Raw genomic sequence first — 14,044 nt, forward strand, 5'->3', positions numbered from 1 at the left:
GTGTGTGTGTATCACAGTGTGCGTATCACAGTGTGTGTGTGTGTGTATCACAGTGTGTGTGTGTGTGTGTGTGTATCACAGTGTGTGTGTGTATCACAGTGTGTGTATCACAGTGTGTGTGTGTGTGTATCACAGTGTGTGTGTGTGTGTATCACAGTGTGTGTGTGTATCACAGTGTGTGTGTGTGTGTATCACAGTGTGTGTGTGTATCACAGTGTGTGTGTGTGTATCACAGTGTGTGTATCACAGTGTGTGTGTGTATCACAGTGTGTGTGTGTGTATCACAGTGTGTGTGTGTATTACAGTGTGTGTGTGTGTGTATCACAGTGTGTGTGTGTGTATCACAGTGTGTGTGTATATCACAGTGTGTGTGTGTGTGTATCACAGTGTGTGTGTGTATCACAGTGTGTGTGTATCACAGTGTGTGTGTGTATCACAGTGTGTGTGTGTGTATCACAGTGTGTGTGTGTATCACAGTGTGTGTGTGTGTATCACAGTGTGTGTGTGTGTGTATCACAGTGTGTATATCACAGTGTGTGTGTATCACAGTGTGTGTGTGTGTATCACAGTGTGTGTGTTTGTGTGTATCACAGTGTGTGTATCACAGTGTGTGTGTGTGTATCACAGTGTGTGTATCACAGTGTGTGTGTGTGTGTGTATCACAGTGTGTGTGTATCACAGTGTGTGTGTGTGTGTATCACAGTGTGTGTGTGTGTGTGTATCACAGTGTGTGTGTGTATCACAGTGTGTGTGTATCACAGTGTGTGTATCACAGTGTGTGTGTGTATCACAGTGTGTGTGTATCACAGTGTGTGTCACAGTGTGTGTGTGTATCACAGTGTGTGTGTGTATCACAGTGTGTGTGTGTGTGTATCACAGTGTGTGTATCACAGTGTGTGTGTATCACAGTGTGTGTGTGTGTGTATCACAGTGTGTGTTTGTGTATCACAGTGTGTGTGTGTGTTTGTGTGTATCACAGTGTGTGTGTGTGTATCACAGTGTGTGTATCACAGTGTGTGTGTGTGTGTATCACAGTGTGTGTGTGTGTATCACAGTGTGTGTATCACAGTGTGTGTGTGTGTATCACAGTGTGTGTGTGTATCACAGTGTGTGTATCACAGTGTGTGTGTGTGTGTATCACAGTGTGTGTGTATCACAGTGTGTGTGTGTGTGTATCACAGTGTGTGTGTGTGTGTATCACAGTGTGTGTGTATCACAGTGTGTGTGTGTGTATCACAGTGTGTGTGTGTGTATCACAGTGTGTGTGTGTATCACAGTGTGTGTATCACAGTGTGTGTGTGTGTGTATCACAGTGTGTGTATCACAGTGTGTGTGTATCACAGTGTGTGTGTGTATCACAGTGTGTGTGTGTATCACAGTGTGTGTATGTGTATCACAGTGTGTGTGTATCACAGTGTGTGTCACAGTGTGTGTGTGTATCACAGTGTGTGTGTGTGTATCACAGTGTGTGTGTGTGTGTATCACAGTGTGTGTATCACAGTGTGTGTGTGTGTATCACAGTGTGTGTGTGTGTATCACAGTGTGTGTGTGTGTGTATCACAGTGTGTGTATCACAGTGTGTGTGTGTGTATCACAGTGTGTGTGTGTGTCAGTGTGTGTGTGTATCACAGTGTGTGTGTGTGTGTATCACAGTGTGTGTGTGTATCACAGTGTGTGTGTGTGTATCACAGTGTGTGTGTGTGTGTATCACAGTGTGTGTGTTTGTGTGTATCACAGTGTGTGTGTATCACAGTGTGTGTGTGTATCACAGTGTGTGTGTGTGTATCACAGTGTGTGTGTATCACAGTGTGTGTCACAGTGTGTGTGTGTATCACAGTGTGTGTGTGTGTATCACAGTGTGTGTGTGTGTGTATCACAGTGTGTGTATCACAGTGTGTGTGTGTATCACAGTGTGTGTGTGTGTGTGTATCACAGTGTGTGTTTGTGTATCACAGTGTGTGTGTGTGTGTGTTTGTGTGTATCACAGTGTGTGTATCACAGTGTGTGTGTGTGTGTATCACAGTGTGTGTGTGTGTGTGTGTATCACAGTGTGTGTGTGTGTGTATCACAGTGTGTGTGTGTGTATCACAGTGTGTGTGTGTGTGTGTGTATCACAGTGTGTGTGTGTGTGTGTGTGTGTATCACAGTGTGTGTATCACAGTGTATCCACGAGGCAGGAATGCCTGGTTGAAGTGCCCTTGTGAGGGTACAGGTCATGTTCCTGTTCCATAAGCAGACAGTCGTTTTGGTGATTGTCTTGTGAAAGGCTGTGATTGAGGTGAAACCAGAAGGAACTGACTCAAGAGGACAAGAGTTTCCTCTGGGAATGTTAACCTGCTTAACACAAGATGTGTGTCACTCTGTGCGCCCAATACAATGGAACAGATTAGAATAGAATCGAATAGAGCAGGCGTGCTCCAGCAGTATAGAGGAGGTGTCGCACTGACACACACACTGACACACACACTGACACACACACACTGAGACACACACACTGATACAGGGGCTGTGTTGCACAGGGCTCTGTTTTGCAGATTGCTGTGTGTTGCAGAGGGTTGTGTTTTGCAGAGGGCTGTGTTGCAGAGGGCTGTGTTTTGCAGAGGGCTGTGTTTTGCAGATTGCTGTGTTTTGCACAGGGCTGTGTTGCAGAGGGTTGTGTTTTGCACAGGGCTGTGTTGCAGAGGGTTTTGTTTTGCAGATAGCTGTGTTGCAGAGGGCTGTGTGTTGCACAGGGCTGTGTTGCAGAGGGCTGTGTTTTGCAGAGGGTTGTGTTTTGCAGATTGCTGTGTGTTGCAGAGGGTTGTGTTTTGCAGAGGGCTGTGTTGCAGAGGGTTTTGTTTTGCAGATAGCTGTGTTGCAGAGGGCTGTGTGTTGCACAGGGCTGTGTTTTGCAGATTGCTGTGTGTTGCAGAGGGTTGTGTTTTGCAGAGGGCTGTGTTGCAGAGGGCTGTGTTTTGCAGAGGGCTGTGTTTTGCAGAGGGCTGTGTGTTGCACAGGGCTGTGTTTTGCAGATTGCTGTGTGTTGCAGAGGGTTGTGTTTTGCAGAGGGTTGTGTTTTGCAGAGGGTTGTGTTGCACAGGGATATGTTGTACAGGGCTTTGTTGCACAGGGATATGTTGCACAGGGATATGTTGCACAGGGATATGTTGCACAGGGCTGTGTTGCAGAGGGCTGTGTTGCACAGGGCTGTGTTGCAGAGGGTTGTGTTGCACAGGGCTGTGTTGCAGAGGGCTGTGTTGCACAGGGATATGTTGCACAGGGCTGTGTTGCAGGTGGCTGTGTTGCAGAGGGCTGTGTTGCAGGTGGCTGTGTTGCAGGTGGCTGTGTTGCAGGTGGCTGTGTTGCAGAGGGCTGTGTTGCAGGTGGCTGTGTTGCAGAGGGCTGTGTTGCAGGTGGCTGTGTGCCAGGCGGTGGGGTGCTTTGTGCAGAACAGCAGCTGGCTCTTGGTCCTGCTGTCTCTCAGCAGCTGGCTCTTGGTCCTGCTGTCTCTCAGCAGCTGGCTCTTGGTCCTGCTGTCTCTCAGCAGCTGGCTCTTGGTCCTGCTGTCTCTCAGCAGCTGGCTCTTGGTCCTGCTGTCTCTCAGCAGCTGGCTCTTGGTCCTGCTGTCTCTCAGCAGCTGGCTCTTGGTCCTGCTGTCTCTCAGCAGCTGGCTCTTGGTCCTGCTGTCTCTCAGCAGCTGGCTCTTGGTCCTGCTGTCTCTCAGCAGCTGGCTCTTGGTCCTGCTGTCTCTCAGCAGCTGGCTCTTGGTCCTGCTGTCTCTCAGCAGCTGGCTCTTGGTCCTGCTGTCTCTCAGCAGCTGGCTCTTGGTCCTGCTGTCTCTCAGCACATAGGGTGACCAGATTTTCAAACCTCAAAACCAGGACACATAATTAAATAATTGGTAAGACTAATCACACCATCCTCTCACTCAGTATTATCTTTTTTTAAAAGCAGCAGCTAATTTAATGAACTCCTGGGTGTATCATTTGTGGTGAATTAGTTTAAGGAAAAGTGGGACTGTCCCAGCTAACCCGGGACATCTGGTCACCCTGCCAACACAGTGTAATCTGTGATGAGGGTCTCCGAGGACTCCTCTGTTTTATATTGTATAATCAGGCTCATCTTCACTGTCTCTGTAGATAATCAGGCTCATCTTCACTGTCTTTGTAGATAATCAGGCTCATCTTCACTGTCTCTGTAGATAATCAGACTCATCTTCACTGCTCTGTAGATAATCAGGCTCATCTTCACTGTCTCTGTAGATAATCAGGCTCATCTTCACTGCTCTGTAGATAATCAGGCTCATCTTCACTGTCTCTGTAGATAATCAGACTCATCTTCACTGTCTCTGTGGATAATCAGGCTCATCTTCACTGTCTCTGTAGATAATCAGACTCATCTTCACTGTCTCTGTAGATAATCAGGCTCATCTTCACTGTCTCTGTAGATAATCAGGCTCATCTTCACTGTCTCTGTAGATAATCAGGCTCATCTTCACTGTCTCTGTAGATAATCAGGCTCATCTTCACTGTCTCTGTAGATAATCAGGCTCATCTTCACTGTCTCTGTAGATAATCAGGCTCATCTTCACTGTCTCTGTAGATAATCAGGCTCGTCTTCACTGTCTCTGTAGATAATCAGACTCGTCTTCACTGTCTCTGTAGATAATCAGGCTCATCTTCACTGTCTCTGTAGATAATCAGACTCATCTTCACTGTCTCTGTAGATAATCAGACTCATCTTCACTGTCTCTGTAGATAATCAGGCTCATCTTCACTGCTCTGTAGATAATCAGGCTCATCTTCACTGTCTCTGTAGATAATCAGGCTCATCTTCACTGTCTCTGTAGATAATCAGGCTCATCTTCACTGTCTCTGTAGATAATCAGGCTCATCTTCACTGTCTCTGTAGATAATCAGGCTCATCTTCACTGTCTCTGTAGATAATCAGACTCATCTTCACTGTCTCTGTAGATAATCAGGCTCATCTTCACTGTCTCTGTAGATAATCAGGCTCATCTTCACTGTCTCTGTAGATAATCAGGCTCATCTTCACTGTCTCTGTAGATAATCAGGCTCATCTTCACTGTCTCTGTAGATAATCAGGCTCATCTTCACTGTCTCTGTAGATAATCAGGCTCATCTTCACTGTCTCTGTAGATATCTTTCTCTAGTGATATCTTCCTCTCTAGTGATCTTCACCGTGGAAAGTCTGCTCCTCCTCTTCGTGAGTTCACACAGCTTTAGATTAAATTGTAAATCGCACATTAAGACATGATGTGAAATCAATCTCTCTCTCTCTCTCGCTCTCTCTCTCTCTCTCTCTCTCTCCAAGCACATGTATTGTCTTGTACTCTTGCTTTAAGAGGGGGCTGTGAATGTATTGTGATGCAGCTGAGAGAATAAGAGAGGGATTGAAAGAGAGAGAAAGGGAGAGAATGAGGAAGAGAGTATAATATATTCCATCTCCCTGGCTGAGTGAGTGGGCAGGAGATTTTAGATCTTCACTGGACTTCCTTATTGGATGAAAAAACATGGCAGTCTCCTCCTCCCTCCCTCCTCTCTCTCTCTCTCTCGCTCTCTCTCTCCCCTCTCTCCTCCATCCTCTCTCTCTCTCTCTCCCCCTCCCTCCTCCATCCTCTCTCTCTCTCTCTTGCTCTCTCTCTGTCTCTCCCCCCTCCCTCCTCCATCCTCTCTCTCTCTCTCTCTCTCTCTCTTTCTCTCGTGCACGCTAGCCTGTGATCTCTCCATCACTCCCTCATTCTGCCATTTGCTCCCCTGCTTTTAAGACAGGGTGCTGTTTTTTTTAATTTATTTATGTTTTAATTCCATTCATGCATTAGTGTGTGTGTGTGTGTGTGTGTGTGTGTGTGTGCGCGCGTACATCATCATTATCACTAGTATTAGAATTATTATCTTCATTACCTGTGTGAGTGTGTGAGTGACTCTTATTATTCCAGTTCAATCAAACCTGCTCCAATGTAACTGCACACTGTCCTCCCTCCCTCCCTCCCTCCCTCCCTCCTCTCCCCTCCCTCCTTCCCTCTCTCAACGCTCTCTCTTACTCTCTCTCTAATTCCCTCCATCCCTCTCTCTGCTCCGATCATTATTCTGAGCTTTATTATCGAGAAATATCCGAGGTGCTACAGAGATACAGACCCATTTTGTCGTCTTTTTTCTTTTTTTTTTTTTCCTTTTTTGTTAAAAAAAACCCTGGATTCCTCAGTCTGTGCATTTGGACCATGTCATATGTTCCTTTCAGAGGTAAGAGCATCATTATTATTCATTTAATGGGATATTTCAGCAACCTCCCTCTCCCTCGCTCTCTCTCCCTCTCTCCTCGCTCTCTCGCTCTCTCTCCCCTCCCTCTCCCTCTCCCTCTCTCAATATGGATGCAGCAGAAGGAAGCAGCAGCAGTGAAGTGGTGTGCTTGGTGTCTCTCTCTCAGTCTCAGTACAGGCGCAGTGTGTGTATTGCAGGTACAGAGCACTGTAGATCACAATGTAAAGCATGTGGAGAGCCGTGTCACACAATCTCTGTATGGGATCTGTCACTGTAGGGACATGGCTGCTTGCAGCTGTCAGTGTGAGGTCCATCTGTGTAGATAAGGCTCAGTGAGGTCCATGCGTGTGTGTGTGTGTGTGTGGGGGGGGGGGGTTGTGGAAGATGTTTTGGTGTGTTTGTGAGTGTGAGGGGGTGTGTGTGTGTGTAGATTGTGAAGATTGGGGGTTGGCGTGCAATGCAGTGCATGTGTCTGTGGTTGTGTGCCTGTGCACTGTGTGTATCTCATTGGGAGTGCATTTGTGTGTATCTCATTGTGTGTATGTGTGTGTGTGTATTTGTGTGTGTGTGTGTGTGTGTGTTTGTGTGTGTCGGTGCATCGCTTGGTCAGTGCTAGGTTGTTGAACTGGTCAATCATTTTGTACTGGTACGCAAAGCATTGTGGGATTCCTTTAACATTGCTGTGCAGTGCACTCTGGGATTGACTGTATACTGGTGTGTAGTGCTTACTGAGATGTGCTTTATACTGGTTCCAGATCATTGCCAGTAATTCAACCACCTCGCTCCCCTCTCCAGAGATCCAACACTATGAGCTCACTTCCTCCCTGTGTCCCAGGTAACAGGGCCCAGAGCCTCGCTCTGTGTGTGAGGACAGGGCAGCAGAGACAGAGAGGAAAGGGAGCAGAGTGCTTCAGCGAGGTCCTCCCTGTGAGTCTCGCTCTGTGTGTGAGGACAGGGCAGCAGAGACAGAGAGGAAAGGGAGCAGAGTGCTTCAGCGAGGTCCTCCCTGTGAGCCTCGCTCTGTGTGTGAGGACAGGGCAGCAGAGACAGAGAGGAAAGGGAGCAGGGTGCTTCAGCGAGGTCCTCCCTGTGAGCCTCGCTCTGTGTGTGAGGACAGGGCAGCAGAGACAGAGAGGAAAGGGAGCAGAGTGCTTCAGCGAGGTCCTCCCTGTGAGCCTCGCTCAGTGTGTGAGGACAGGGCAGCAGAGACAGAGAGGAAAGGGAGCAGAGTGCTTCAGCGAGGTCCTCCCTGTGAGTCTCGCTCTGTGTGTGAGGACAGGGCAGCAGAGACAGAGAGGAAAGGGAGCAGGGTGCTTCAGCGAGGTCCTCCCTGTGAGTCTCGCTCTGTGTGTGAGGATAGGGCAGCAGAGAGAGAGACAGAGGAACCCCTAACTTCTCAGTGCTGGATGATCATGTCTTAAATGTATTTCAAAACCTCAATTTCCAATGTCTGTCTGTTTGTCAGTCTGTCCGTCTGTCAGGCCAGTCGAATATATTTACAAACCAAAGCACTGGCTGTTACCAGGCAACTGGACCCTTTCGATTGAGGAAGGAGGGAAGCAGGAATGAATCAGTATTTACCGGCTCACAAACCCTTTCGGGGGGTTGAGGAATGACCACCAGAGGGCATGTGCATGTTTAATTTCACTATTCCCAGACCTGGCCAATCAGGGGAGATTCTGTGATCATGTGACTCTGAGCTCTAGAAGCACTGTGACCCGGCTGAATCGCAGGTGACCAGGGTGACACGCCGCGGGGCTGTGGGGATGTTGTGAGGAGCGAGGGGCCCTGTGTGAGTCACAATGGATCTGAGCTTGACTGCAATGGAACCACACTCTCAGGTGCAGGCTGTGCTGTGATAATGGGAGACTTTGTGACGGCGTGTGTGCCTGCAGACTGCAGCAGGTCCTCCTGATATGTGAAGGGTAACAGCATTGAGAATCCCAGTGACAGTGAAGGAGAGATCCTACTTGTTGTTTGCATTGCTTTGGATATAAGGAGGAGGTTACTCTCTCTCAAAATCTCTATCCCGGGTGCAGCGGGCAGTGGGCTGGTTCTCTCTCAGTGTCTCAGTGTCACACTCCCACTACTCTCTCTCTACACTCCCTCTACTCTCTAAACTCTCTCTACACTCCCTCTACTCTCTAAACTCTCTCTACACTCCCTCTACTCTCTAAACTCTCTCTACACTCTCTCTGCTCTCTCTCTACTCTCTCTACTCTCTCTCCACACTTCCTCTGCTCTCTCTCTACTCTCTCTCTACACTTTCTCTACTCTCCCTCTACTCTCTCTACACTCCCTCTACTATCTCTTTACACTCCCTCTACTCTCTACACTCACTCTACTCTCTACACTCTCTCTACTCTCTCTCCACACTTCCTCTACTCTCTCTCTACTCTCTCTCTACACTCCCTCTACTCTCTCTCTACTCTCTCTCTACTCTCTCTCTACACTCTCTCTACTCTCTCTCCACACTTCCTCTACTCTCTCTCTACTCTCTCTCTACACTCCCTCTACTCTCTCTACTCTCCCTCTACTCTCTCTCTACTCTCTCTCTACACTCCCTCTACTCTCTCTACTCTCTCTCCACACTCTCTCTACTCTCTCTCTACACTCCCTCTACTCTCTCTCTACACTCCCTCTACTCTCTCTCTACTCTCTCTACACTCCCTCTACTCTCTCTCTACTCTCTCTCTACTCTCTCTCTACTCTCTCCACACTCTCTCTACTCTCTCTCTACACTCCCTCTACTCTCTCTCTACACTCCCTCTACTCTCTCTCTACTCTCTCTACACTCCCTCTACTCTCTCTCCACTCTCTCTCTACACTCCCTCTACTCTCTCTACTCTCTCTCTACTCTCTCTCTACTCTCTCTCTACACTCCCTCTACTCTCTCTACTCTCTCTCTACTCTCTCTCTACTCTCTCTCCACACTCCCTCTACTCTCTCTACTCTCTCTCTACACTCTCTCTACTCTCTCTCTACACTCCCTCACAGTGTCTCAGTGTCCAGGGTGCAGTGGGCTGGTTCTCTCTCTACTCTCTCTCTACACTCTCTCTACTCTCTCCCTACACTCCCTCACAGTGTCTCAGTGTCCAGGGTGCAGTGGGCTGGTTCTCTCTCTACTCTCTCTCTACACTCTCTCTACTCTCTCCCTACACTCCCTCACAGTGTCTCAGTGTCCAGGGTGCAGTGGGCTGGTTCTCTCTCAGTGTCTCAGTGTCCAGGGTGCAGTGGGCTGGTTCTCTCTCAGTGTCTCACAGTCACTCAATTCAATTTCATTCAATAAGCTTTATTAGCATGACAAGAATAAACACAATTTGCCAAAGCAATGTATAACATTACAAAACATTCAGCATCACTAAAACATCTTTCTAACATCTTTCACCCTCCCTTCCTCCCTCTCTTCTCCCTTCCTCTCCTTCCCTCTCACCCTCGCTTTCTCCCTTTCTTTCCATCCTCCTCCCATCCTCCATCCTTCCCTCTCCCTCACTCTCAGTTGTAGCCCTGTGATGGGATTGTGTTGTGACGTGTTCACTGTGTGTCCCTCATGCTGAGTCTCTATGTAATGGTCAGCCAGTATAGCTGTGTGTGTCCTTCCCCAGCAGGACTGACAGTCAGGCATGTTTAGGAATTCTGGGACAGCACTGCAGAATTTAGGGAAGAAAATGTCCCTCATTTCTCTGTATTTACTGCAGTGTAATAGAAAGTGCATCTCTGTCTCGACTTCTCCCAGTTCACAGTGTCCACACAGCCTCCTGTCTCTGGCCAGCCAGGACTGTCTGTGCCGTCCTGTTTCGATGGCCAGGTGGTGGTCACTGAGTCTGTGCTTGGTCAGGATCTGCCTCTGCTTTGTGTCTCTCACCCTGACCCCAGGGTGTATTTTCTGTTTAGGGTCCGATAGCACTCCAGTTTGTTTTGTGTCTTAGTGTTTTTATCCCAATGGTTCAGATAGAAGTGTTTGAGGAGTTTTATAATGTGGTGGATTCTAATAGGAATTGTTTTAGCAGTGCTGTCCTGAAGCTGACTGATATCTGTGCCTCTCAGTGCAGTGAGCTTCAGGACCAGCTGGCTGAGGGAAGCTCTTGGCTTTTCAGGGCTTTATGATGGTAGGAGTTTGGATCACAGTGTTTTAGATTAACCCGGTATTTTAATGCTCTTTTTTGGATGCTAATTATTATTATTATTATTTTTTCTTAGCAGACGCCCTTATCCAGGGCGACTTACAATTGTTACAAGATACCACATTATTTTTTACATACAATTGCCCATTTATACAGTTGGGTTTTTACTGGAGCAATCTAGGTAAAGTACCTTGCTCAAGGGTACAGCAGCAGTGTCCCCTACCAGGGATTGAACCCACGACCCTCCGGTGAAGAGTCCAGAGCCCTAACCACTACTCCACACTGCTGCCCTATACTCCACACTGCTGCCCTATATAATCAATGGGTAATGGCCTAATTCTGCCCTGCATGCATTATTTGGTATTTGGTGTTTTTCTTTGTAATCTCATGATGTTTTTGCAGAACTCTGCATGCAGGGTTTCTGTGGGGTGTTTGTCCCATTTTGTGTAGTCCTGGTCTGTAATTGGACCCACACTTCACTGCCAGAGAGGGCAACTGGCTGAATCACACTTTCAAAAATTGAGCCAAATCATTATGGGGGGATTCACATTATATTGCCTTCTCTTTATGGCCTAAAAAGCCCTGCATGCTTTCTTCTTTAATGCATTCACTGCCAGGTTAAAGCTCCCTGACACGCTGATGGTCAGACCCAGGCATGTGTAGCTGGTGCTGTGCTCCAGGGTGTTGTTTCCCAGGGTGAAGCGGTACCTGTTTCCCTGAGATCTGGCTTTCTTCTGGAAGATCATAACTCTGGTCTTGTCCAGGTTTACTGCCAGGGCCCAGGTGTGACCGTACTGCTCTAGCAGTGCCAGGCTCTGCTGCAACCCCTGCTCTGTGGGTGACAGCAGGACCAGGTCATCTGTGTAGAGCAGGAATTGAATTTCTGTGTCGTGTAGAGTGAGTCCAGGGGCTGCAGACTGCTCCAGCACTCTGGCTAACTCATTGATGTAGATGTTGAACAGTGTTGGGCTCAGACTGCAGCCCTGTCTCACTCCACAACCCTGTGTGAAGATTTCTGTTCTTTTGTTACCCGTTTTCACACCACACTTATTTTCTGAATACATTGACTTCACAGTGTCATATACTTTACCCCCTACACCACTTTGAAGAAGTTTAAGGAATAGTCCTTTATGCCATTATTTATTTATTTCTCTACACTCCCTCATAGTGTCTCAGTGTCAGGGTGCTGCAGGCAGTGGGCTGGTTCTCTCTCAGTGTCTCAGTGTCAGGGTGCTGCAGGCAGTGGGCTGGTTCTCTCTCAGTGTCTCAGTGTCAGGGTGTTGCAGGCAGTGGGCTGGTTCTCTCTCAGTGTCTCAGTGTCCATGGTGCTGCAGGCAGTGGGCTGGTTCTCTCTCAGTGTCTCAGTGTCAGGGTGTTGCAGGCAGTGGGCTGGTTCTCTCTCAGTGTCTCAGTGTCCATGGTGCTGCAGGCAGTGGGCTGGTTCTCTCTCAGTGTCTCAGTGTCAGGGTGCTGCAGGCAGTGTGCTGGTTCTCTCTCAGTGTCTCAGTGTCAGGGTGCTGCAGGCAGTGGGCTGGTTCTCTCTCAGTTTCTCAGTGTCAGGGTGCTGCAGGCAGTGGGCTGGTTCTCTCTCAGTGTCTCAGTGTCCATGGTGCTGCAGGCAGTGGGCTGGTTCTCTCTCAGTTTCTCAGTGTCAGGGCGCTGCAGGCAGGGCTGGTTCTCTCTCAGTGTCTCAGTGCCAGGGTGTTGAAGGCAGTGGGCTGGTTCTCTCTCAGTGTCTCAGTGCCAGGGTGTTGAAGGCAGTGGGCTGGTTCTCTCTCAGTGTCTCAGTGTCAGGGTGCTGCAGGCAGTGTGCTGGTTCTCTCTCAGTGTCTCAGTGTCAGGGTGCTGCAGGCAGTGGGCTGGTTCTCTCTCAGTGTCTCAGTGTCAGGGTGTTGCAGGCAGTGGGCTGGTTCTCTCTCAGTGTCTCAGTGTCAGGGTGCTGCAGGCAGTGGGCTGGTTCTCTCTCAGTGTCTCAGTGTCAGGGTGCTGCAGGCAGTGTGCTGGTTCTCTCTCAGTGTTTCAGTGTCAGGGTGCTGCAGGCAGTGGGCTGGTTCTCTCTCAGTGTCTCAGTGTCAGGGTGCTGCAGGCAGTGTGCTGGTTCTCTCTCAGTGTTTCAGTGTCAGGGTGCTGCAGGCAGTGGGCTGGTTCTCTCTCAGTGTCTCAGTGTCAGGGTGTTGCAGGCAGTGGGCTGGTTCTCTCTCAGTGTCTCAGTGTCAGGGTGCTGCAGGCAGTGGGCTGGTTCTCTCTCAGTGTCTCAGTGTCCATGATGCTGCAGGCAGTGGGCTGGTTCTCTCTCAGTTTCTCAGTGTCAGGGCGCTGCAGGCAGTGGGCTGGTTCTCTCTCAGTGTCTCAGTGTCCATGGTGTTGCAGGCAGTGGGCTGGCTCTCCCTCAGTGTCAGGGTGCTGCAGGCAGTGGGCTGGTTCTCTCTCAGGGTCACTCTCTCTCTGAACTCCCTCAACACTCCCTCAACACTCTCTCTACACTCCATGGCAGTGTCTGTCCCATGGTGGCCCCATGCAAAGCTCCATTCCGGGGCCCCTATTCCCTATTCTTACCAGTAATACTGCACCTCGATACCATGACTTACATTCAAGGCAACAAGCACCCTGTTAAATGTATTGTATTTTACTACAGCAATCGCTAAACGACACACTCACAGAGACAGTTAGAAATGAACCTTTCATGCCATCACAGACGCAAAGCGCAATTATTGCTGAACAATCCCGTTTTCGGGCAGTGTGGTGCCCGATCGATACCGGCCCGTCCAGTCAAACTTACCTGCGACATTGTGGAAAGCAAATAGTTTTTGATTCATTTCATGTTCAGGCAAGAACAGCTTCTCTCCCCGTACGCTCCTGTGAAAAGTAGAGGCCAGGTAATAATACTGAGGTTAGGATGCAGGTCCAGCAAATTTCCCTGGTGGATGTAGTGGAGCATCGCAAGAGGCCAGGTCGATACATGGTCTGGAAAGGCTTGGATTTTCATTGGTTTCCAGGTTGATTCAAGCCTGCAGCGCTGTGTGTGTGAGACGCCTCTACAGGTATTCCCCTCGTGTTTGCAGTACTGACGGCACGCGCAGGCACTCTGTGTACGCAGTGCGTGGAAATGAGTTCATTTCTAAACGTCACCTCTTTGAGCTCAGATCGTGTGTTCCATGATCCCGCGGCACATACTGACATGAGCTTGCGCGTGGCTTTAAACCGCAGGCAGTGGGCTGCGTCTCTCTCAGTGTCTCAGTGTCTCAGTGTCAGGGTGCTGCAGGCAGTGGGCTGGTTCTCTCTCAGTGTCTCAGTGTCAGGGTGTTGCAGGCAGTGGGCTGGTTCTCTCTCAGTGTCTCAGTGTCAGGGTGTTGCAGGCAGTGGGCTGGTTCTCTCTCAGTGTCTCAGTGTCTCAGTGTCAGGGTGCTGCAGGCAGTGGGCTGGTTCTCTCTCAGTGTCTCAGTGTCCATGGTGCTGCAGGCAGTGGGCTGGTTCTCTCTCAGTGTCTCAGTGTCCATGGTGCTGCAGGCAGTGGGCTGGTTCTCTCTCAGTGTCTCAGTGTCAGGGCGCTGCAGGCAGTGGGCTGGTTCTCTCTCAGTGTCTCAGTGTCAGGGCGCTGCAGGCAGTGGGCTGGTTCTCTCTCAGTGTCTCAGTGTCCATGGTGCTGCAGGCAGTGGGCTG

At 49.2% G+C, this 14,044-nt stretch overlaps 1 protein-coding gene across 1 annotated transcript in view; it reads left to right on the top strand.

Annotated features, from left to right (window-relative positions):
• Positions 1-5,714: 5,714 nt before the first annotated feature.
• Positions 5,715-14,044, top strand: part of LOC131708981 (ras/Rap GTPase-activating protein SynGAP-like) — a gene marked incomplete at its 3' end in the record, with an annotated part of 44,162 nt that continues 35,832 nt past the window's right edge. The window contains 1 exon segment of the mRNA XM_059010532.1: positions 5,715-6,242. Coding sequence (XP_058866515.1) covers positions 6,221-6,242 — 22 coding nt within the window.

Source organism: Acipenser ruthenus, chromosome 41 (genome assembly GCF_902713425.1).
Source record: "Acipenser ruthenus chromosome 41, fAciRut3.2 maternal haplotype, whole genome shotgun sequence".
NCBI lineage: Eukaryota > Metazoa > Chordata > Actinopteri > Acipenseriformes > Acipenseridae > Acipenser > Acipenser ruthenus.